General features: G+C 51.0%; 10 protein-coding genes across 10 annotated transcripts; 5 read left to right on the top strand and 5 right to left on the bottom strand.

Moving 5' to 3' along the window:
• Window positions 1-255: 255 nt before the first annotated feature.
• BDV59DRAFT_195334 (S8 family peptidase) lies at window positions 256-5,312 on the top strand (the record flags this gene model as incomplete). The annotated part of the gene is made up of 9 exons (XM_073692542.1): window positions 256-361; window positions 424-1,204; window positions 1,916-2,589; window positions 2,629-3,192; window positions 3,257-3,671; window positions 3,730-3,760; window positions 3,791-3,934; window positions 4,145-4,252; window positions 4,320-5,312. 9 exons carry the CDS (start codon window positions 256-258, stop codon window positions 5,310-5,312), a joined length of 3,816 nt encoding a protein of 1,271 aa, XP_073544808.1.
• A 1,706-nt stretch (window positions 5,313-7,018) lies between these two features.
• aspf4 (allergen Asp F4) lies at window positions 7,019-8,333 on the top strand. The gene has a single exon (XM_073686430.1). It carries the CDS (start codon window positions 7,143-7,145, stop codon window positions 8,091-8,093), a length of 951 nt encoding a protein of 316 aa, XP_073544807.1. The 5' UTR covers window positions 7,019-7,142; the 3' UTR covers window positions 8,094-8,333.
• Window position 8,334: 1 nt separating this feature from the next.
• Window positions 8,335-11,113, bottom strand: BDV59DRAFT_101522 (HET domain-containing protein). The gene has a single exon (XM_073686431.1). It carries the CDS (start codon window positions 11,015-11,017, stop codon window positions 8,873-8,875), a length of 2,145 nt encoding a protein of 714 aa, XP_073544806.1. The 5' UTR covers window positions 11,018-11,113; the 3' UTR covers window positions 8,335-8,872.
• Window positions 11,113-12,950, bottom strand: BDV59DRAFT_101543 (glutathione S-transferase family protein). The gene is made up of 2 exons (XM_073686432.1): window positions 12,502-12,950; window positions 11,113-12,443 (listed from the first exon to the last, which is right to left on the bottom strand). The coding sequence occupies exons 1-2, from the start codon at window positions 12,650-12,652 to the stop codon at window positions 11,209-11,211; spliced, it is 1,386 nt and encodes a 461-aa protein (XP_073544805.1). The 5' UTR covers window positions 12,653-12,950; the 3' UTR covers window positions 11,113-11,208.
• Window positions 12,951-15,086: 2,136 nt separating this feature from the next.
• On the bottom strand, window positions 15,087-15,972 carry BDV59DRAFT_185544 (uncharacterized protein). Its single transcript, XM_073690871.1, has 2 exons — window positions 15,345-15,972; window positions 15,087-15,282 (listed from the first exon to the last, which is right to left on the bottom strand). Exons 1-2 carry the CDS (start codon window positions 15,672-15,674, stop codon window positions 15,232-15,234), a joined length of 381 nt encoding a protein of 126 aa, XP_073544804.1. The 5' UTR covers window positions 15,675-15,972; the 3' UTR covers window positions 15,087-15,231.
• A 1,972-nt stretch (window positions 15,973-17,944) lies between these two features.
• Window positions 17,945-19,017, top strand: BDV59DRAFT_101482 (uncharacterized protein). The gene has a single exon (XM_073686429.1). The coding sequence runs from the start codon at window positions 18,297-18,299 to the stop codon at window positions 18,918-18,920; it is 624 nt and encodes a 207-aa protein (XP_073544803.1). The 5' UTR covers window positions 17,945-18,296; the 3' UTR covers window positions 18,921-19,017.
• On the bottom strand, window positions 18,992-19,935 carry BDV59DRAFT_101461 (uncharacterized protein). The gene is made up of 2 exons (XM_073686428.1): window positions 19,597-19,935; window positions 18,992-19,542 (listed from the first exon to the last, which is right to left on the bottom strand). Exons 1-2 carry the CDS (start codon window positions 19,823-19,825, stop codon window positions 19,064-19,066), a joined length of 708 nt encoding a protein of 235 aa, XP_073544802.1. The 5' UTR covers window positions 19,826-19,935; the 3' UTR covers window positions 18,992-19,063.
• Window positions 19,936-20,193: 258 nt separating this feature from the next.
• BDV59DRAFT_185541 (uncharacterized protein) lies at window positions 20,194-20,724 on the bottom strand. Its single transcript, XM_073690870.1, has 2 exons — window positions 20,352-20,724; window positions 20,194-20,283 (listed from the first exon to the last, which is right to left on the bottom strand). The coding sequence occupies exon 1, from the start codon at window positions 20,634-20,636 to the stop codon at window positions 20,358-20,360; it is 279 nt and encodes a 92-aa protein (XP_073544801.1). The 5' UTR covers window positions 20,637-20,724; the 3' UTR covers window positions 20,194-20,283; window positions 20,352-20,357.
• A 703-nt stretch (window positions 20,725-21,427) lies between these two features.
• BDV59DRAFT_185539 (uncharacterized protein) lies at window positions 21,428-21,887 on the top strand. The gene has a single exon (XM_073690869.1). The coding sequence runs from the start codon at window positions 21,456-21,458 to the stop codon at window positions 21,726-21,728; it is 273 nt and encodes a 90-aa protein (XP_073544800.1). The 5' UTR covers window positions 21,428-21,455; the 3' UTR covers window positions 21,729-21,887.
• A 17-nt stretch (window positions 21,888-21,904) lies between these two features.
• Window positions 21,905-22,163, top strand: BDV59DRAFT_185538 (uncharacterized protein). Its single transcript, XM_073690868.1, has one exon. It carries the CDS (start codon window positions 21,911-21,913, stop codon window positions 22,130-22,132), a length of 222 nt encoding a protein of 73 aa, XP_073544799.1. The 5' UTR covers window positions 21,905-21,910; the 3' UTR covers window positions 22,133-22,163.
• Window positions 22,164-22,331: the final 168 nt, after the last annotated feature.

Genomic DNA, 22,331 nt, shown 5'->3' with positions numbered 1-22,331 from the left:
CGGAACTTGCAGTTGCATCGTATTGGACTCCCTGCACATGCGGGCGATAAAAAGAACGCCTAGCGGAATTGATGAGACTTTGATATATCGTAAGGACTGTATTTATGACAGAAGTGGTGGAGTCCTTATTATAAAATAATCTGCTAGGAACCCATCTGCCTTGGGAATGTTAAACGCACAACATCAGCAACATCACCTTTCTGTCCAAGATAACCAGCTCTGCCAACTTTGATTTGCTAAACCCAAAGATATAGCATGGATGAAGACCAATTGTGGCTGAGTGAAGAGGATAGCGAAGACGATCGCCTTGATGACCCGACCTTATTTACAATGGCTTTGACGTACCAGGGTCCACCTGGAGGTATCCTAGCTATAATTTCTATCCTACCGCCTGGCAGTGTACTAAAATAAACATATACAAAGAATTTAGGACTCGAAACCGACCGGGCGAGCGCCAGCGGCCGCACGTATCCGTGTATCAGGCAGGGCCACGGAAAAAGCCCGCGTTCACCGTCAGTTGTAACGCCAAAGCTATGATACACGGAAAGCTAAGAGCCGACTCATCGAAGATGGCCACGCTGTTAGTATACGAGTTTAGATTTCGATCTTATAAGGGGGCACGCCTCAAAGAGGCAGATATCTCGTTCGAGTTCGAGCCTCGGCCTAGAGGCACGGGGCGCATCTCAGTCGCGAAAGTGAGACCTGACGGGGTCCACAAGATGGAGAAAATAGAACAAGCAGAGGGCAAGGATATACAGGCCGGCGTCAGTGTCGGCGTTATGCAGACAGCTGGACTGGAGGTTGGCGTAGGTCATTCCGTGGAGAAAGTGGCCAAATATCACACGGTTATCACAGGCGACAGGCCCCAAGACGAATGGGGAGATTTCTACAAAGCTCGTTGGTCCCTAACAGAGAACAAGGCTCAGGCGGATGGGATTCCGTCAGAGCTGACAACGTGTGTCCTTCTGGAGAGGGACGATGATCAAGACTTCGTCTGCGTCCCTATTATCTCTGTCAAGGCAAATTTCCTGACTACCGTGGCCACATTGTTCTCTGCGAGAGATCCCGATGATCCCGTCTATTTCAGCGTGGATGAACCGCCTTTTGATCTATTGGAGGGGCGTGTTAAAATAGACAGAGACAGTCTCGGGGCCACCGACTTGGATCAGCTATGGGACTGTACCATGTACAATGACTACCAAGGGTCTGTTAAACCATCCAAGCTTAGTAGTACAACTAAGAGGCAAGGATGAGCAGATGTTACTTAGTAATACTCCATAGAATTGGAGAATCGACTCTTACAACCAATTCGTGAATGCCTTTCTGTGCTGACTGCATAATTTAGCTCCGTACTACAGCAAAAGAAAAAACGGAGGTCACAAGCCAGCACAGGACATGACCAACCGCCCGACTTCTGACGAATACGAGTTCGAGGCAATTCTTTCCATCTTTGTCTCGCATGTCACAATTAGGTGATTGGGCAAGCACGATCTGACGCTGCAGCTATGCCGCTTTAAACGGCATCCTATGACGGTATTGGTCAAAAATTTTGGCCCAAAGGGGCCCAACAAAACAAATAAAGCAATCCATTCAAGTGCCTCGTACCCTAGCGGTCGTAGTCACGCCTATGCGGGGGCCAAAGTACCACAATTGGCAGCTCGCCCTTTGTAGCAGCTACATATCAGCAAGGACTGTAGCCATATCGAGAGCTGGGGAAGGTTCAAAAATGTGACAATTTTCTCACTGTCAGAGAGCTCATTACCATATGTTTTCTTATCTGGCCTCCTACTATTATTCGCGCGATGGATCGGACCTCAACTCCTGTCGCAGAAGATTTTGACGATCTTGATCTGGAAGATGAGCCAGGGCATATTTCGTTCCTCGGGCAAATTTCAGAGAACGATCCTAGAAAAAGCTGGATAGAAGTTGTGGAGCTCCTGGAAAAGGGGGAGGTGCACTGGGAAAACATGGACAACAAGGACAAGTTATCGTTGGCGTATCATGATGCCAACAATACAGCCAGGCCCACGTTCCTCCATAAGCTGGCCCAAGAATGGGGAAATGATGTGTTTAGGAATCTGTCCATGGAAACGCGTGAAAATATCGCTCTATTTCTGTTGGATAAAGAAAGGAGGCACGCTCATAAACGAGACGATCCGATTCTCTCTGTGGCCATAGGCTATCACACGACGGACTTTATCGAATTCATTATCGCTAACCGCCCCAAGATGCTTCGGGGTCTCCTAATGGACACAGATGTGAAGGGTATGAATTGTCTTCACAAAGCGTTCAAGGATACACTGCTCTTAGACTGGAAGAACTTCGAGAAAAAGGACAAGTTGATTTCAACTATGTCAAGGATCATGAGCCTACTAGAACACGCAGATGTAGCATCCATCATCGCAAAGGACAATTTCGGTAATACACCAATTCATTATGCTATGGACTACAGGCTGTGTCATATCTCCACAGAATACAAACATTACGGGAGGGATTACACATACGAAGGAATAATTAGGGCTCTTTTTTCCCTCCTGACACAAGAAAAATCTGCAATGAGGAATATGGAACTTCTATTCAACAATAAGAGTCAGTCCCCTTACCTCTATCATTTCTACGTTAAAAAAGGAATTGACCACAAAACCCGACAAATGACCGCACTGGAGGTATTAGAGAAAGATCTAAAGCCGACAAGAAAAGAAACCATGAAGGAAGACTATCGCGACTCGAGTAAGGGCGCCAAGAGACGAACCCTCAGAGGCCCAGCTAGTCGAACGTTCACCGGTATGAATGAAGACTCATTAAAAGCAGCTCTTCCAATCAGATTCGCAGCGACTCCCTCTGGCCCATTGCGGCCTCAAAGCCCAAGCCGAGGTACTGGGCCACCTATGGCCCCAATGGCTACTGAGAAGGATCATTATCTTAAGATGACAAAGTTGGAATCACTTGTTCGGATACCCACAAGAACCTCGGATACAAAACAGGATGACGTACAGCTTAAAGCCGTGCCAGAAGCTGAGAAATCCACCACGACGGGCAACCCGGAGGTTTCAAAGCCTACGGGTATCGTATACCCAAGCGAAGAAGAAAAACAAGTCGCAGAAAGAATATTGGGGTTTCTGAAATCCTTTTTCATACGCAATTACACTAATAGGGATGCGAAAGATCTATTATATGGGAAAAGGGCCTCTGGTGAGCCAAAGGACTATGGCCTGTATCAATTTTGAAGGCAACTGACACCTGGTCGGCTATCTAGACAAGAATCTCTTTTTTGATGCTAGTCATTTGCGAGGCAGAAGTGTCAGCGAAGTTGTCCAGTTGATCGATAAGATATATCGAGCCGGGGGCTTCGAGGATACTCTTTCATATGTGAGAATCCCTTTCCTGGTATCTGAGGCACCGAGGTCCCCCCAGATACAGAGGCCAAATATTGCGAATGAAAAGAGGCAACTCAAAAAGGGTCCCATTTCAAGGGAGCCCAAGGGGCGGGACACTCTCGTGGAAGTGTTTAAGGCTCTCGTTAAGGTGAAGGTCCGTAGGATCCTACGGCTTCAAGTGGAGGACAACGCCGACGATTGGTCGCATACAGATACGGCAATTGAACAGGCCATCAAGGGTTATGATCAGTACAGCAATGCAACAGATAGGCCTGCGTTGGAAATCGAGGAATGGTAGGTGATACCCTTGAACAATGTTGGAGTTCTCGCACACTCATTCGGGGGATTCCAGGGACTGGTGCAAGCCAGATATTAATCTAGACGTGATTAAACACGCAGCACCATTGGTGGAGCATATCCATTTGCATTGGAGCGGGAACCAGAGCGTTCTTTACGGCTGGGCAAGCAATGAAAATGGCATTCCATTGATATGCAGGAATAACAATTCATTGCTATCAAAAATCACACTGCATGCATACCAGGTTTGCTTACTTCCCGTAGTGGAGCCATACATAAGAGTGCTGATTTCATGGTTTCCTTAGGGACTGGAGAGTACACAACGCCGAGACTCCATGGTTGATCGTTTTCGTATTTTGATAGGTGAGAGGACGCAGGGCAGGGTTACCGTGGTGCCCAAACTGTTGGCAAGGAGCGTCATCATCGGTGAAAGAAACGATGGCGGACAAGGTCCACTTCTCGGAGAACAGTTCGTAAAACCCCGTTCGGATGCATGGCTTGAGGCCATGCATCGGTTCCGAGGAGCATTGTCCGGCATGCATCACAGTGGACTGCTGACGGAACCCCAGCGAGTCAAGGTATGTTTTATTTGGAGAAGCACGGTAATTGCTTGTATTTGTTAGCGCAAATACTGACAATAGGCAGGTCGCGTTGATCGACGACGGGATCGACCTCCACGAATTTAATGCCTATAATGATGCTGCCACATATACTGGCCTGAGTTATTGTTCGGGCAGTGAATGCGATGCAGACGCTTGGTGGAAGTCCACTGGAGGCCATGGAACCATCATGGCCAACATGATTAGCCGGATTAACCCTTGGGTCCACCTGGAAGTGATTAAAATTCAGAGCGGTCCGGCGTTTTCACACGGCGATGGAGCGCGCAGTATCAGCCCCAGCAGCGCTGCCGATGCCATTAACGCGGCAGTGACGCGCGAGGCAGATATAATCTCTATGTCGTGGACCATAACGAACTTAGGATTCCGGATGGCTTTGGCATCTAATAATATATCTAATGAGGAAGACAACCAGAAATATGCGGACCAAAGTGATTTAAATCTCCTTCGGGAAGCAATTACAAATGCCGTCAAAAACGACATCCGGCTTCTGATTTGTGCGGCGGCTGATGACGTCCGGCTCAATGGTGATAACACACTTCCCTACAGCCAGGCTCCAGCGCAAATTCTTCGCATCGGTGCTGCTGGGCCCCTAGCTAATAGAGACCCAGGTTCGGGGAGCGGAGATTCCATCACATACTATCTACCAGGGAACCAGGTTGCTGAGGATCAAAAGCCTCACTCGGCAAAACCTGTTGTCTACCATAATGGATCATCCGTCTCGACAGCTCTTGCCGCGGGTCTAGCCTCGTTGATCACGTACTGCGCTCATTGCCTTCACTCATGTGGGGCTGGGGACGAATATCAGGGCTGGGCACTTGCGCTGCGAAATCATACCAACATGCGAAAGGCTTTTAATAGTATCAACAGGTACTGCGGTTGGAAAGATGACGACAAGATCGTTGCAGTTTGGGATCTTTTCGGTGACAAGGGCAGCCGGCTTGAAAAGGCCAACGATAACCACGAAAAGATCAGAGTGTTGAAAGAAATGGTGACATATCTATGTCAGGACGTGAGGTGATAGAGGGATGGTTAGTCCTTCTGGAAACCCATACCATCTGTTAACTGATATGGCCATTCTACGTACGTAGCTTTACCAACCTTCTTTTCCCCAACCCTCAGCCCGATATGGATATATACATCTAGGACTATATTAGAAAAATTACGGTGGAAGCCATTTTAGTTTCACCAGTCTGCAGGATATTATATACATCTCGTCACAGGATCTGAACTTAGAGAGTAGTTAAATTCTATCGTTAGATAAATGGGTCTCTATGAACTTCTTTGCATAGGGTATGTTTATGTCCACTATGAAGAGGATCACATGGGCCGTGCGATGAGATGACATAATCAACACTTCCCTGGTTGATCGACGGTGATGACGAGTCCTCCTAGCGGGTAATGATTCCACTAACCCTGGAGAAGTCTTGTCAAGTCCGGCGAAAGAACGCAACGGCGATCCGAAATGAAAAATAGAGAACAGCTATATCGAAGATTTTGCAGGACAATTAAAGAAAAAAAAAATCTGCATCTCACGAACCCATCTGATAGACAGTAATCTCCAGATTCATGGTTGTCTTCCGCGCCAAAGGGTGGTTCCGGGATCAACCGTGGGACCAGAGCCCACGGATTCATTGTTTATTTATACTCGGATGTTCAGCATAATCTTACGGGAGACACGGGACGCGGTCTTGGAAGCAAATTGAGCCACTGAACGATCAAATGCTTTGATGACGGTTCTTGGAGGTCTTAAGCCCAGGAACGACGTGATTCGGCATGGCTTTCCATCGTTTCTCTCGGCGGTAACCCTAAGAAGCGAGTGCACAGTGGCAAGACCGTTGTGGACACACAGACACGACATCGGGCGCTTAGTGGGGACGGCATGCGATTCAGGCCCCATCCCTTTGGCTGGCCGGGTCTATGGAGTCGCTGGAGAGAATGACGGCGGATTGACGGTGACTGGGCGCATTCTGTAAGGGGATTTCGGACTGATACAAGGATCCCGAGGGGTGACAAGGGTATCACTGGTATGGAGGGGATGGATGGGAGGGACCCTTCACCATTCTGTGTGATGAGGTGTTCATGAACGTTGGTGATGGTTCCTGGCTACAGACAGGGATAAAGGGGTTAACGCGTTGGTACCTCGCATCTCGGCGCCTCGCCGGCATCGTGGAAGGAGCGGTGACGGGATTGGTTAGCTTCCAGGCTCACAGGATTCGATACAGTTGAAGTGGACGTGTGATGTGGACAGTTGAGAAATGGGCGTTGATGTGGTTGTTGGGTTGTCAGGCACATTCCAGGGACACATGGCATCTCTGATCTATATCTACGTATCCTCCGTCATGTATCATCTGTCTATAGGTCATTTTGACTCCATCCATGGATGTACTCCACGAATCCCTTATTCAGAGAACAATACAATACGATTAATACAGCACCAGATACTAAATGATCAATAAAGAACAACCCAATAAGAAAGAACAAGCTGAGTCTGGACCCTGGGTCGGTGGGGCCGACGGCCCAATCACCCGGCGGGTCAGGGGTCCTGGACCAATCACACCCGGCAAACCCCCTGATCGCCCCTTTTTCATTTAAAGCGTTCATTTTACGGGGTCCAAAACTAAACCGCTTCTTATTTACTCTCGCTCTCCTCCCGCCTGACTCCTGCCTTTCTCTCTCCCTCCCTCCTCTCCTCACTCCATCTCACTCCGGGTCCCACGTCCACTCTTTTACCAGAGCCTGCTGTTGCTCAATCCATTCATTCAATCTATATCAGACAAAAGCACTCCTTACATCTCGTGTTCCCCGGATTTCTCTTCACCTCCATCCCTCTATTATACACACACATACAATGCAGCTCAAGAACTCCCTCATCTTGGCTACGGCGTTGACCGCCGGCTCGTCCGTTGCCCGTCTTCACGGCCACGAGCGTCGTCACGTCCACCACGAGAAGCGTGCCGTCGGTGACATGGTCTATGCCACCATCAACGGCGTTCTCGTCTCCTGGATTAACGAATGGACCGGCCACTCCGCGACCACCACTGCCTCCCAGGCTGAGGCTACCGCCCTCCCCAGCACCACCTCCCAGCCCTCCTCCGTCTCCGCCGTGCCCACCTCCCCCGTCTCTCTGACTCCCGGCTCCTGCTCGGACTGGAAGGCCACCAAGGACGACGACAGCTACACCCGCGAAGGCTTCGGCGAGAAGACCTACGCCAACGGCCTCGAGTACATCTGGTACAAGGGCAATGTCGGCAAGCCTTGGGGCAGCAACATCATCGAGGTCGACGGCTCCAAGGCCTGTGAGTACAAGCACGTCATCCGCCTCGACGGCAAGCACCAGAAGCCCTGGACCGTCAAGTTCTGGAACAAGATGGGCCCCGATGGTAAGCTGACGGGCTGGTACGGCCACTCTGCCCTCACCCTCAAGCTCCAGCCCGGCGAGACCAAGTACGTCGCCTTCGATGACGATTCCCAGGGTGCCTGGGGTGCCGCTGAGGGTGATGACCTCCCCACCGACCAGTACGGCGGCTACGCCTGCACCTGGGGTGAGTTCGACTTCGGCAACACCCACAACAACGGCTGGTCCGGCTGGGACGTCTCCGCCATCCAGGCCCAGTTCGCCAACCTCTTCGTCCAGGGCATGCGCATCTGCGATGCCAACGAGGAGAAGTGCTCCTCCATCACCAACCTCGCCAAGTCTGTCATCAACGCCTACACCTCCGCTGAGGAGGGTGTCGACGGTATCGGTGGCAACCAGGCCTCCGGCCCCGTCCGTCTCATCGTCAACGTCGACTACGAGTAAGCGGTTCGTTGTGGGTTTGCTCTCCTTTTCAATTTTTCGATACCTTGGCTTCTTTAAACCTTCTTGTCACCTATTGAGTACTTAAATGAATTTCTTCGATAAAATTTGGGGTTGGAGGTGTTTTTTTGTGTGCGGTGTACGGTTTCGTCTCCAGCAACCACCATCCAACTGAGGGTTCGCTTTGTACATACTATACCATGTTATGAATGATATCTAAACTATCCCTGATTCTGGATCAACCCTCCTTTCTGTCTAGTTGCCCAGCCACGGCCGAGCCGCAGCCCAGCCGCCAATATCGATTGTTTCAGATCTATATACGGGGCTATAAATAGTCATCCTATATTTATCCCGGCGCCACGGGGTCCAAGTCGGAATCTAATAGCTCAGGTTTCAAACTATACAATCGTTATGGTCTCGATGCTGCGGGAACTAGCGCTCTCATACGAAGGCCATTGTTCGGAGTCGGACGATTTGGGTAGCTCTCCGGGGGGCTCGTATAGAAGCTCCCCCCGAGCGATGAAGTAGCCCACCCGGCGAAATTGGTCTCCAGATTCGCCAAGGCGTTCTACGACGAGGCCCTCGGCGTGAGGCCAATCTTCAGATTGGATGCGGCTTCGGGATGGTAGCACAGGCAGACAATACATGTCTGTTAACGTCGGGTTATGACACATGAGGCGCTTCTCACGCAACAGCTGCAGACGCTGGAAAGAACCCATGCTCAACGTATTCTCCTCCTCCACCGTTTCTGCGAGACAGTCAGAATAAAGTACGATGTCAATCTACCATTGGTGCTTACTAGGCTGTAGCGCGGCGTCCAGAACCGCCTTCTCCGACTCGGATAGCGCGCGGCTATCCCGATCATCCCACTCCCAAGTAACAAACCTTGTGTGGTTTAAGATTGCCTCCATATCAGGAGCCTTCGTGTCGAGGAGATATCCAAACGGTATGCTCCGATAGATTGGAAATAGTCGCCCCATCAGGCGAATACACGCGCCAGTGGCAGAACCAACATCGACATCTAAGATCTTGATCAACGGCGAGGCTTGTAGATCGATCAATCGATCCATGCTTCGCGACATCTGCGAGATGTACTCGCGGTCATAGCTCCCATCGTAGTAGAACGGCAGCCGAACCCGACAATCCAGCGAAGCCCATGACCACGACGGCCGTCTTCGCTCCCGAAGGTGATGCTTCTCTTCCCGGCGGACACCGCACATGGTATCGTGGTACCAGAGAAGCTGACTGGGCAGGTACTCCTTCCACAGCCCCTCGACGTAATCGCCCAGAAAGGGCTGCATGCTAGTGGCAATAGCTGAGCAAGCCACCAGCTTATCGTCCACCCGGGAGAGACCGAGGCCCGAATAGGTCGTGATAACCTCACTCCATCTTTCCAAAAGCGCGAGAGTTTTCTTCGTTTTCACTGCCGCAGACGGCCATTCCTTACTGAGTGCCTCCATGTTTCTAATCTGCGCCCATGTATCCTTGGCGACGCCGCTCCCCTTCGTCCATGTCGGGTGGCTCTCAGTGGTTATGCCCCGACAACATTCCCAGACGTACTCGTCGGTCGTGCAGTGGATAATCCGCGGGGCGTGTATTCGTTCCTGGAACACCCACCCTCGTTGGTTTAGAGGCGCTCGTTCGACGCACCAGTCAACGAGCGTCCGCAGTCTGTCACATTGGACGAGCTTTGACATGGAGAGATTGGGGTCTGGCATAGCGATATCTTCGCAGATGACGAGGTTGTCGTGAACTAACGGTCGACTATGTTCCAGTTCCTTCATGTGCAGGAGTTCCGACCCATTGTCGGCAGCAGCAGCTGCTGCAATGCACAGAAACGAGTTCTTGTAGATGTATCCCATCTTCGCTGATTCTGCTTGCCAGTCCTCGGTCGAGTCTTGGATGATGCAGAGGGAATCAATCCAGATATACGGAATGTGAAGCCTTCTCGCGATCACGATAGCATCCCTGTACATACAGGGAAGGCCACCAACAGCCCATCCCCTTTCGAGAGTATCTCTCGACGCAGAATTTAGCTGCGGCTCATGGACATTGCCCCAGCAGTGCGAGAGCGTTGCATAACGAATGCCCGCCGCGTTGCGGGGGAATGACACCACGCGGACCGCATCCGGGGTTTGGATGTCTAACAGACGAGTTGGGAGAGTGTCCGGCTCCCGGGACGCCTTTTGCTGGCGGCACTCTGGATGGCTAGTTGTGCAGGTATCGACCCATTGCTGAAAGAGCGCCCATGTTGCGTCAGACGGAGTGTGGGCGTCCAGGTGTGATCTCGTCAACACATTGTGTAATTCCGGAGTTAGAGGGTCAATTATCAACGTTGCTCTCTCCTCTTCGTACCAACTTTGCGAAATCAGGTGAAATGTAGTCGAGCCACGAGTGATGTTCCTCAGACTCACCCCGCGTTGCTCGGATGCTGCCGCAGATGGACATAGCAGCTCGACGAGGTAGTGATTCCCGCATCGCCGTCCCAAACGACTCTCGCTCTTGTCCCTTTGCACAGTCAACGGCCGTCTCCGGTATCCCTTCTCAGATGTGGCAACGAGAGCCCGTCTCCCTGGGGCCCCAGGTTGCCGCGAGTCCAGGGAATTGAGAAGCCACTGGCACAATTTGCATCCCGCGCGCGCCGAGTCGGAGAGTCCAGTGCGACTAGTCTTATGATGGAGAGAGCTATCGTCGCCCAGGTATTTTCGAAAATACTCGGAGCCCTCGAATTCCTCCGTGGTCTTGAAAAAGGGGTGTCTGGAGAGGCATTTCTGGCTCTCTTCGTTCACTACAGGCCCGGGAGGTGCGACGTATGTCTTACTCTCAATCGCCTTGATTCTATCGAGGAGGGCGTGACAGTGGACACAGAATTGGAGAGTCATCGTAGCTGTTGATGAAATAAAAATGCGCTGGCCTCTGCAGGGCATAAGCGCGGGGAGTCACCTGACGAGTTTAGTTCGTTATCACAGCCTCAATAGCTGTAGTAAGACACAATTATCGACGTAACTATGGAAGGTCCTCAAAAAGCGACGGTGTTGTAACTACTAGATGGCACACATACTATACAGAAAGTCAATTCCAGTACGCTAACACATGCAATGCGACAAGATAAAATACACTATGACCCCCTCGCGGCAGCCAACAGATCACCCATGCCAACCTGGAACGACTCCGGATCCAGGTCCGCCGGCGCAGGCATCTGCCCGCCTGCCTCTTCCTCTTCCTCTTCCTCCTCTTCTTCCACAGCCAGCGAAAATGTCCCCACAGACACCATGTACGCAACCAAGGCGGCGACGCCGCCCACGACCGCCGCAACCGACATCAGCACATCCTTCTTCTGCCCCGTGGCGTACGCCGCCAGTGTCTGGCTCTCCACGGCCGACAGCCCAGACTGCGGCGCCTGCGCCGCCTCCCGTAGACGGTTGTTGACGCGCACGTCACGCACGATGGGCAGCGCATCCGCAACCGCATCCACCACCGTGCATGCAGCCGTCACGAGCCGGGGCCGATCCGGCGCCTGCCACGGGAGATATCGCAGTGGGGCTGATGCCGTTGCCGCGTTGTCTGTACTGGCCGGGGTCGGAGGGTAAGCGTCGGCGAGAACGACATCGCTCGGGCCAAAGCACGACCGACGGATGCGCTCAACCAGCGCGGTAAGGCGCGGCGCCTTGGTGCGCATGGCATCGCGCAGCCAGGCGTACGGCACGTCCGGCACAAGCGCCAGCAGCAGGTACCCGGTTGCCAGACAGTCGAGGGTGGTGGGACCGTCGCGCTCCGTCGTCAGGAGATAGGCCTTGTCGGCGAGGATCTCCTCGAGAGGGTCGAACAGGTTTGCAGTGAGAGCCTCGAGTTTGAACTGGTTGCGGGCGAGGGTGGCGGATGCGGCGGAGGCGTCGCGCGCGGCGGTCAAGGCGCGGTTGTGCAGGAAGCTCTCGGGGAGTTGGCCGGCGGCGACGGCAGCGGAGAGGTCGCGCTTGCGCTGCTCCTCGATAGCGGCGAGATCCAGTGAGGAGAGACCGAGATGTTCAGTGCGGTGTTTGGCGGCGGAGTGCAGGCGCGGGGGGAGGAGCCATTGCGCGGGCCATTGGAGGAGGGCGGCGTAAGCCGGGGAGGTGGCCTGGGAGTAGTTCTGGCTGGTGACGTAGAGGGAGAGGTCGAGGAGGGGTTGGGCGCGAGATTCGAGGAAGGAGGCGAAGGCGATGCTGTCGGCGCGTTGTTGTGTCGTCGTCTGGGTGCCGCTGGGAGCTTTGTTGTCGAGGTCCCATTCCCCGTGCGAGTATTGTCGCAGGTAGTCGACAATGTTGCGGAAGCGGCTTACCCATGTCGAGCCATTCTTCAATGCGGGGAGCTCGTCTGTTTGTGTGAGAAGATGGGTTAGAAGGAGTCGAGATGGGGAGATGAGAGAACGCACTGGTCGGAGACACGGTTGGATCACTGCTTGCGACGAGCACCCACGCGTCTTTGGGCACCACCAGCGAGAAATAGGCGACGGTGGCCAGGCATTGCGGGTCGATGGAGGGCAGGGAAAAGGCCGGCCCCCAGATATGCAGCTGGAGCACCATCGTGAGGGGGTCCGTGGGGTAACGAGGAGGAGATGACAAGTCGGAGGGGGAAGTATACTCCGTCTGCAGGTTGAGCGTTGGGTCACGTGGTGCTTACCTTTGATGCCTCAGGCAGAAGCGGTGTAGACGCTCCGTGATCAATTCGGCAGGACTCCGGCTCTCCCCACCTCGGGGATCCTCCCCAGCATTCTGCATTCTTCCATGATTCAGTCGGGAATTTCAGATAGATTGGCTGATCTAGGTCTTATCGTCATTGTTTGAGAAACATGAGCCTCACTGTCTCAAGCATTCTGCCGGGTAATCGCAACAAGAATGCTCAGGACGCCCTCGGGCCAGACGGACTCGCCTGGCCAAAGTTAAACGCCGGTGACTCCCGGCCAGACACTCGTGCACATGGCTGATGGGGTCAGTTGACCTGCGATCGGACTCTTATTCCAGGCACCGTTGCGAACGTTCCTGGATACACATACGAAGGAAGGCTGTCGGGGTTGCCGGATCCGAGACATTCAGGTCTGATGGAGTAGATTGATTGTTATCGGTGTCATTATGATTATGTTATTTACGGCCCCCTCCCCATTCATCAACCCGCACGCTTATCACATTGTTACGTGTGATAGCCTCGTTGGCGAAAGGGTGTGGGACCCTCCCTGTCGAGTATCATGAGAGAGCGGGATGACTCGCATCAAAGCCACCATCCGATAGTTGCAGGTCCCCAATGCACAAAGAACCCCGGGTACCAGGATCAAAGATAACAGAATCAGCAACATCAACGACACCCATTACCTAACCCTCGACTCATCCGGGTTGCACAGCCCAATAGGCGAGAGGGGGGCCCTGCGGCACTATTGATGGGAGCGAGCCAGACATGATCCCTGTCGCAGCCACTAGATCCGCGACTTAGCGGCTTGTCAGGCCATTATGATTCAGACTGTGGTCATGGTGAGACGACTACATAGGTGGGAGCGAGTTGGAAGTAGTAGTAACAGTGATCGGTAGATTCAGTGCGCAAATCAAATGCAAGATGCGGTTGGGTATATTAGTCTATTATACATGCCGTTTGCTGCAACGAGAACAGAAAGGAAAAGATTAATACAGTCTGGAAACGAAAGACCGACGATTAAAAAAAGATAAGCCCCCAGAGAGAAAGAAGAGAAAAATGAGAAAGAAGAAAAATAAGAAATAAGAATGATTCCACATGGCACCGATCGAGCCGAATGTAAGCCAGACTAATGTGTAAGGCTGCAAGATCCGAGAAATCCACCATTGAGCGCACAGCCCCCGATGATTAGACGGTCGTCTCGGGATTCTGATCTTTGCGGGGCTGATGCTGACGAGAGCCGTTGGAAACCGCGGATGTAAGAGAGATAAGTGTGCAACGTGGAGTGGGGGGAACTCCAAGTCTGCTGCGCATTGATATCATCGTATCGTCAGGCTTCTCGCATGGCGTTGCTGATCCATCGCGCACCTGAAAGGATGGCGCAATAGTGATGTGCCATGGCAGGATGGGAACAGTGCGCCGGCGCATGTTTCCGTTGAATGGCGAGAAGAGACGAGAAGAGAAGGCTGCTGAGCAAAAGAAAAATCCCGATAAACGTCATAGCGCGGGATGATGCTGGGAACTTGCATTGATGATCGCAAAGGAGTCCGAAATGGGGAATTGAACGAAAGATGAGATGGCAGAAAAAGGGTGTGCGGTGATGGTAGAATTAGAAATCGTGATATCCATGCTGAAGGAAGCAACTCCGGTTCATGATCGTCTCGAGCGAGTAGTGTGCATGATTCTTCTTGATCACTCGAACCCGCAGGTCGTCAATTTCATCAATGTCCAAGCCGGTTTACTTGGGCAGAGGAGGCAAAGGGCCCTTGGGAGGAGGACCAGGGCATGGAGGGAACTGAGAAGACGAGCCACCGACAGAAGGCATGATTGATGTATGGTAGTAGGTTGGATTGATATGGAGGTATAGTAGAGATGTTCACAGGTGGTGATATGGTGATCTGGTGGTGTCCTTGGTTCTATGAAAAAGAAAGAGTTCCAACAGGAGGTCCAAGGCTTAATATAAGAAAGAAAGGGAAAAAAAAATATCGACCGAAAAATAACAGATTCGGATTTGCTTGGAGATGGGGATTTGATTTATTGAATTTATTTCTTTTTATTTAATTATTATTATTATTCTGACAATTAGAAGAATCCGATTTAATTTTATTATTTATTATTATTGACTCTTCCGAAATCAGCATCCAGCAGGAAAATCCCCTGTCGACGTCACTGGACGCTGCTAGTCTCACTCCATCCCGCCCGGTGCGCTGCCCCCAATGGGAAATTCCAGGGAAATCTTCTAGAAGCTCCTGTCCAACCCCTTTTCTGTTTGTGTCCTGGGTATTGTATGTTACTCTTTTTTTTTTTTTTTTTAATTCTCTATTTTCTACTGCATATATTCTATTCCATATTCGATTTTACTTTGTATCGTTCCTGAAAGGCATCTATAATGAATGTGAGTTCTCCAGAGTTTAATCGACCTGCACCTCCCTAAGGAGTAGATGCCTGCCTAGGTGCTCCGTAGAAGGACCGTATTACTGTATTACCAAGGGTAACTCCCATATCGGACTTCCAGCTTGTCCACTCGAAATGCCTGGCATCCGTCAATCAGAACATTCCCTGCTATCGCTCTATCTCTTGTCCAGACAGACAGACCATACACATGCTCCGTCCTTTTGCTAGCCCTAGTCCTACCCAGGCAACAAGGCTTACACTATCGACGGCGACCAGGGAGCCTCCTCCCCGTACACGTGCGAGTTCGTCGATCCTGGAAGGACAGGAGGGGAAGCTGCCTAACAGCGGGAGAGAAGTGTGATTCATCATCGTCCGCGTCGACACACAGACGCAAAGGAAGACGATCCTCGTCCTCGCAGCCAGAACGTCGGGACCGGGAGCAGCCACTGCACCGAACAGGGTTCCTGGCATGATCGCTACGAGCAGGATTCCTCCCTTGCCGGTGTGGTCAGGGGTGACAGGTCGTTTCATCTTGAGAAACGACCGACCGCTTCTGCGAGAGACAGAATAATGTCTGGAGCAGGATGAGCCAACCGTCGGTAGCACAGCTCGATTACCGTACCGTTTCAGGGGGTCGAACTCCCTTCGCCTCTCGGCGATTGGACCCACCGACGAGATCCCGGTTAACTTCCTTCTCCTTGCAGTTGATCAGAAGGTCCGACTCGTATTGCGATGGTCGTTGGTCCAATCAGTCCCCCCGGCGTTTTGTGTTGCTGCTGTCTGCCGAGGCGGTTCACCCGTTGGGATGGATGTACGGATTACTCCAGATTATTATTAGTATTATTATTTTTTCTAGTTCGGACGGTTGACCTGTCATCCTTCTATGGGAACAAATAGAACAGAGGGCGGCTCGATCGGAACTAATCCAGCCACTGTGGCTGTCCAAACCTTCTCTCCCTTGCTGATGTGAGGTCTCATGATAGACCATTCGTATCCCCGGCCCTTTAGCCCTGTCCCATTCTGCAGCGGGAGTCGTACTGACTTACGTCCAACTTACCGTCCCGGAGTACGCCGTCTCCTGTTCTCCCCCTGCTGACGAAAAATCATGCGTACACCAGACAGAGTAAGGTGCCAGGCACACCGCTAGAAATGATGTGATGGGGGGGAAGAACTGATCAGACGAATGACAATGGATCCTGCGACCCAGGATTAAGCAATGGTCCCCCGCTACGAGAATGATGGGGGCTTGAGGAACGCTGTTAAGGCGCACGGCAACCGCAACTGCAGAAGCAAAAAAAAGTGGCCGGGGAGGAAGAAAAGGGAAAAGATGAAGGTTGATCCTGCATATCATCCCTCTGTCCGGCCCACTGCTGCATTCCGCCCATCGAGCATCCGTCCTCCGTCGATCCATCGATGCTTCCTGGGATTGTCGACCAGTGGTTGTCTGACCTTTTTTCTTTTTCCTCTCATTTTTATTTTCCCCTGCCGTTTTTTAATTCTCCGCGGTGCGGATGCCTAATGTCCTGCTGGTCTGCAGACGCAGGTACACCGCAGTGTAGCATACATTAGCATCTAGACGACGGTCATACTAAGTCGGTCGCCTCCCCCTGAATCGATGTGATGAACGGGTAGATCGATATCATCATTCGATCAGTGTTTCTGCTTGATTCCCTTCTGATTGAATGATATTGCCCGCAGCCAAGGCGCAACTCCGGACCTGCAAGGGCCTAAACGTCCTTGTCACATGGCCTCATGACAACTTTGCAGGAAATTGGCATGACTCCGCTCGGCCTGTGGCTGGAAAGCGGAAGGGGGAAAAAAAAACACATGGCAGGCTAAAAGAACTTGGAGTGGAGCGGTGGGTTCTGTAAAATGAGATCTCCACTGTTGGGGAGGAGTTCATTCCGTGCTGTTGGGGAAGCGGATAACCATTGGCAAGACAACCTTTGAGATTGCGCCATAGTAGATCTGCCTGTGCATGGCCGTTGCTAAAGTCAAGTCACCACGGTTGTAGGAAGTTAATTGACGTCCATAGCTGTCTCGGAATCCAAAACAACCCGGGCTATGCATACTTTGGGAGAATTATTCCATCTGCCGAGTCTAGCGGAAGAGAGCACGCGACATCTAACCCTAGCCAACATCCTCCACTCCGTCAAAATCCTCCACAGAAACAAACCTCTCTCGAATAATCGCCACCCCTCCACAGGCAAATATAAAGATCAACATCCCAAGAAGGCTTCCTCCGCTCGCTAGAAAACGGTCTTCCTTCCAGAAACCCACTCAACCATGGTACACTTCACCGCTCCTCCCGAAGGAAATCTCCATCGTGTTTCCGGAAATCACTCCTGCGGCTACTCCGTACACAGCTAGACGAAGTAAGTACTAATTGAAAGGAGGATCTCCCAACAAAACCCATGACTTCAATCCCAGCACTAACTGTGACTAATACCGTAGCGGCCAGTCCAGCAAATTTACAATCCACACTAGCCCAACTAAATCCAAGCTACGGGTGTAAGTAGCCTTGTAGCCTAGTTTAGTAGTCCCTTAGGGAAACCCGTGGTGGAGGTTGTCTTCCGTCCGGAGCACCACCCCAAGAGAAGTAGTTTGTTTCAGTTTTGGCCCGTGGAACTCCACTGTCCCAGTCCCAGAATTTGGTGGGCAACGGATTTCGATTTCGACCCATAGCCGCGCCAGGAACCGGGATAATCACCTGTGAACCCGCTTCGGCTCATCGGATGTGCGGACGACAAGTGATGGTGATGTCATGAAGATCGTTCGGAATCCATGCGCCGTACTATTACTAATTGAAGGAAGTTATTTGGGTGCTTAGACTATACGTAGCTTTATCAACTTACCGAGGTCTCCACGCCTTGTGCTATAGGTTCTTGGCTGTGAAGGTCGAGGTAAGAACGCAGAAAATACGGCGTACGATTGACCCGTACGGACGCCGGAGGGAAGATGTAGTATGGTACGGAGATATATCGGCGCCGCCCGTGCAGGCCGGGAACCCTTTTCTTATTTTTTTCCCTCGCCATTACCTTTGATCGGGACCCCCAGTTGTCTGAGTGACATGGAAACGGTGCAGTCTATCCCGCGACACCGGGATTTGGAGAGTCCACTCTCACTCCGGACTGGGCAGAGTTTGACTGTCACATGCGCCATACGTCGTTGAATGAGACTGTCGAGACAGATGTGAGCTCGTTGATGTCTGACAACAGAAATGTCCCATTGAATGCCACTGCCAGTATGCATGGGAGCATGGCGGAACAACATATCGACAGCACGACATCCTGGCCGAGAGACCTGAGAATGGTTGTCATCCTGGCAGGTATGACTTGCATGCTGCAGGGTGCCGAAACAAGGTTCTTCAAACATGGAACCGGGATACCCGGTGGGTTGTATGGTCCGATAGCAGATGAACCCGGCTCTGGTTGCGCCACAAAACGAGGCGCACAACAAATGAGTGGAAACGGCAATAACGGCCTGTATCGGGCCTCCTTAATAACGCTTGTGGTTGATGCCGAATGGCCAGTTTCAGTAACCCTGCATGTCGCACAAATTTCGCCCGGTGTACGGCTGAACGACTCGAGACCGAAGCTCGTTAATGCCGTCATACTTCCCAGGGCAACAGAAATTGCTTCTCATGAGTGTTGTTGTCAACTTTCACAGTGCCATCATGATCTCGTGCCAATGGTCATTCTGGAAAACGCCAAGGCGCTGCATGACCCTTGGGGCAGTCTTAGACGAAGTCGCCGCAGAGAGATCGCCGGTATGTAACTGCACGACTATGGTAGCAGTCATTTGCCGACCATACCGTCCTGTAACACGTTTGACATGAAACTGGAATTACCGGACACCTCTGGCACCTTGTCATCGTACCGGTGCACATTTGAAAAAGCCCAGTCGGAACCCCTTTTGTCTTATTCCTCGTCCAGATCAACCTGGGCCTGAGACGAAATCCACTCCTCCATCAGAGGTTGATGTCCGGGCTCGGAAGCCGCCATCCTTGCTCCAGGTCTGCCTCCTTTGCGCGTGACGAGTAAACAGAGCACCCAGCCAAAGATATTGAATCCCTCGTAGTTTGTTCTGAAACGCAGCTTCTTGTCTTCCGTGACCGGCGATTCGTTTCTTTGCCTCTTCGACGCGGATTCGCCTTCGCCCGAGTCTTCCGGGTCTGGTCCGCGCTTGCGATGCGTCTCCTCGTTGTCCGCATAGGCCCGCGGAATAGCATGTAGATCCACATCCTCGTCCTCACTATCGATAATTATTCCAGTCTCGGCCGTACCAGCAACTGCGGAGGTCGTCCGTTGATCTGGGTTATCTTCAAATTCCTTATACCGGGTTAGAAGTGAATGGCGGGTGCGAGACTCGCGAAGGAACAAGGAGACTTCGAAGTCCTCTGCCAAATCGAGGCGTTAGCGACATGCCATTCACAAAAAAGCAGGATCCCTACCTTCTGCAATCACATCCTTCACGGGCTTCCCTTTCTTCCTAGAGAATAGTCGCTCATTCTCCTCGCGCAGTTTCGCCGGCACGAGGGGTCGGATGGCGGCGAAGATGCGGCGGAGAACAGGGTCCCGACCATCCAAGAGCCAGCGCGAGTCGGACGGGTTATCCAGGTATATACGGCACTCAAGGACTGTGTATTTGCTGATTCGGAGATAGCGTCGAATTGGAGGCATGTTGGTGAAATGGAGCTTATGGGAGAGTAGAGGTTGAACTGCGACGATTACGTAGGAGCTCTGGGGTTGTCATGCCAAGCCCTGATCCGCTGACTTGTTGAGCAACGGGCACAGGGTGCCTACAACGTAGATATCATCCTACAATTCATTAATTTGGTTTACGTATGCTCGTATTTCGACAGGCGTAAGATCTTCTGTTTCATAAGTCTCCGAGAGTCTTAAGTCGAGCCAGAATTATACTACGAAATGTATATTCTGTCAAAGTACCAGGGCACATGAACGTCGGCCTACGACACCTCGAAACAACCTCTGCATTTGCAAATGTGATATAGGGAAACCTATGCTAAACAGGAAAAACCTACATCGAGGCTCAAACCATGAGATATTCGCATTGTCACCAATAAACCCAAGAGAGGCAGTCTTATAGGCGTACTATGCCACCAAAAACTGATACGTTGCTAAAAAGGCCAGTTAGCTAACGGATTTCTAGCATTTCAACCGGACGGGTAAGAGACTCGTTACTTACAAGGTATTACTTTGATACTGCTTTGATAGCCATTTGAGAGAGCTTCGAATTGTTGATAATATCCGAAGCGCTGATGTGTAACCCTTGTCGGCGAGCGAGAGCAGCCAACTTGATGGCAAGGAATGAGTCACCGCTGTGACGAAGAAAGAAGTCGTCACCAGCATTTATCTGCTCAGAAGACATCCCCATGGCAGTGGCCCAGAGCTCTCGCATCTGGGCCTCACTTTCGGTCTCAGCGTTCGTCGCTTCAAAGGTCTGGAGACGGATGTTCAAGATGCTTGCCATTGCGTCAAGGTTAATAGCAGTAGGGGAAGTAAGAGACTGAAAAAGTATATCTGACGTTGTTCTTTATATTAGTGTTTTTTTACTGAAGTAGAAATAGACAAAATAGGCCCACGAAGATGGAAAGCTACGTATTTATAGTTGTAATGAGAGCTCATAACTCAGCACCACCTTGATGAATCTAAGTTCACTAAGCTGATAAGCCGAAGCAAATGATCAACCGCCAGGAGCAAACCAAGATGATGGCATACTTTTGCTATTGGATTAATACTACCGTGTGGCGGTTGAAGAGGCGGTGTGATTGAAATGCACCTCCTGCTTAGCTGGCCTGTATTTGGATGAGGAGGGGTAGCCACTTTTCTATAGACTTTTCTACTCTATTGGGCTTGGATTTATTCCTATGGCTGGACATTATTATATCATTAATATTGATGTGTGAGAAACCGAGACAGATGCCTGACCTAATGCGGGTGAGAATGAGTGACTAGACCAGGCGGAAGAAGAAAAGGCAGGCAAACGCACTTATACAGGTAAACTGATGCCTGTTTCTCCCATGCTAACAATTTTTAACAGCAGCAAATATGAATATATTGAGTGTGGCTGGCCTAGTTTGGTTGTTATTGCCATCTACACTACTATTTGAATCAGGACCGTGAAACGTCAAGCTGTACGGTTTAGCTCTATGAACGGAGTGCGTCTAGGTTGTAGGCCCACAGCATTTTGATCCTTTCTGATTTTCCATTTTTTCAAACCCATCAAGTTGGCAAATGTGCTATCATAATGTCATCATAATAGGTAAGCCTAACCTAGGACCTACCTAATATGACTCACTTTAGCAGTATAGCAGTATATATTTACTCTCACCTCACTCTTCTCTCCATTTCCTCCTATCTTATCCATCTGAAACTCATATATTCTCCCCTATTTCATCAATATATTGGGTCGTCTCTAATCTACCTCTCCATCTTCATCTACATCTTATTCTCTATTATCCCTCATTATCCTATACTTGACCTGTTGAATATACTACAATATATCATACATTTAGTTATGATAGTGCAACAAAAGCCGTTCTCACAAGACGGATCTTTTTGAAAGAGCTTGAAACCATGACTAAAACAGCATCAGTAGTTGAAGGTCTTATGTCTAATAGCCAGACGTATGAATAGACATTGAAAGTCCGACAGGAATTTTGGCGGGACAGGCCTTTTCATGGAAGCGAGGATTATATTGTTAAGCTGGACGAATTCCGGGACAGGCATTACAAGATCCAAGAAATGCAGTTCTGCTTAACTACCCCCAATGAAGGTGGGTTCTGGAACAGAAGGAACGGCAGCATCTGCATTGTCAATGGCAAAGTGAAATCTACTATTCTCACCGCCGCATCTAGAGAATACATTAACCCAAGGGTGATTCCAATTAACAAAGCCCAGAAGTCCTTCTCAACCTATTCCAAAGCACCAACTGTGGGCTGCGGTTTCGAACCGACGCTTCCTTAGAACCGAGCTTCTGAGCCAGACCATGTGTTCCTACCCACTCATAACCAATATCCTGTTTGGTACTTTTTCAATGGAACTCTCAGCAATCCCGAGTTTCTGGCGGGGAAGCTGGGATTATCTCAATCGCCGGTTTTGAAACAGGCTGTTGTTAGAGGAGGAGTTATAAGAATGTGGAAAGGGAAGTACAAAGCTTTAGTTG

The sequence above is a fragment of the Aspergillus ambiguus genome (assembly GCF_047715705.1).
Source record: "Aspergillus ambiguus strain CBS 117.58 unplaced genomic scaffold BDV59scaffold_36, whole genome shotgun sequence".
Taxonomy (NCBI): Eukaryota; Fungi; Ascomycota; class Eurotiomycetes; order Eurotiales; family Aspergillaceae; genus Aspergillus; species Aspergillus ambiguus.
The sequence above is the reverse complement of the archived record's forward strand: the minus strand, read 5'-3'. Positions and strand labels throughout refer to the sequence as shown.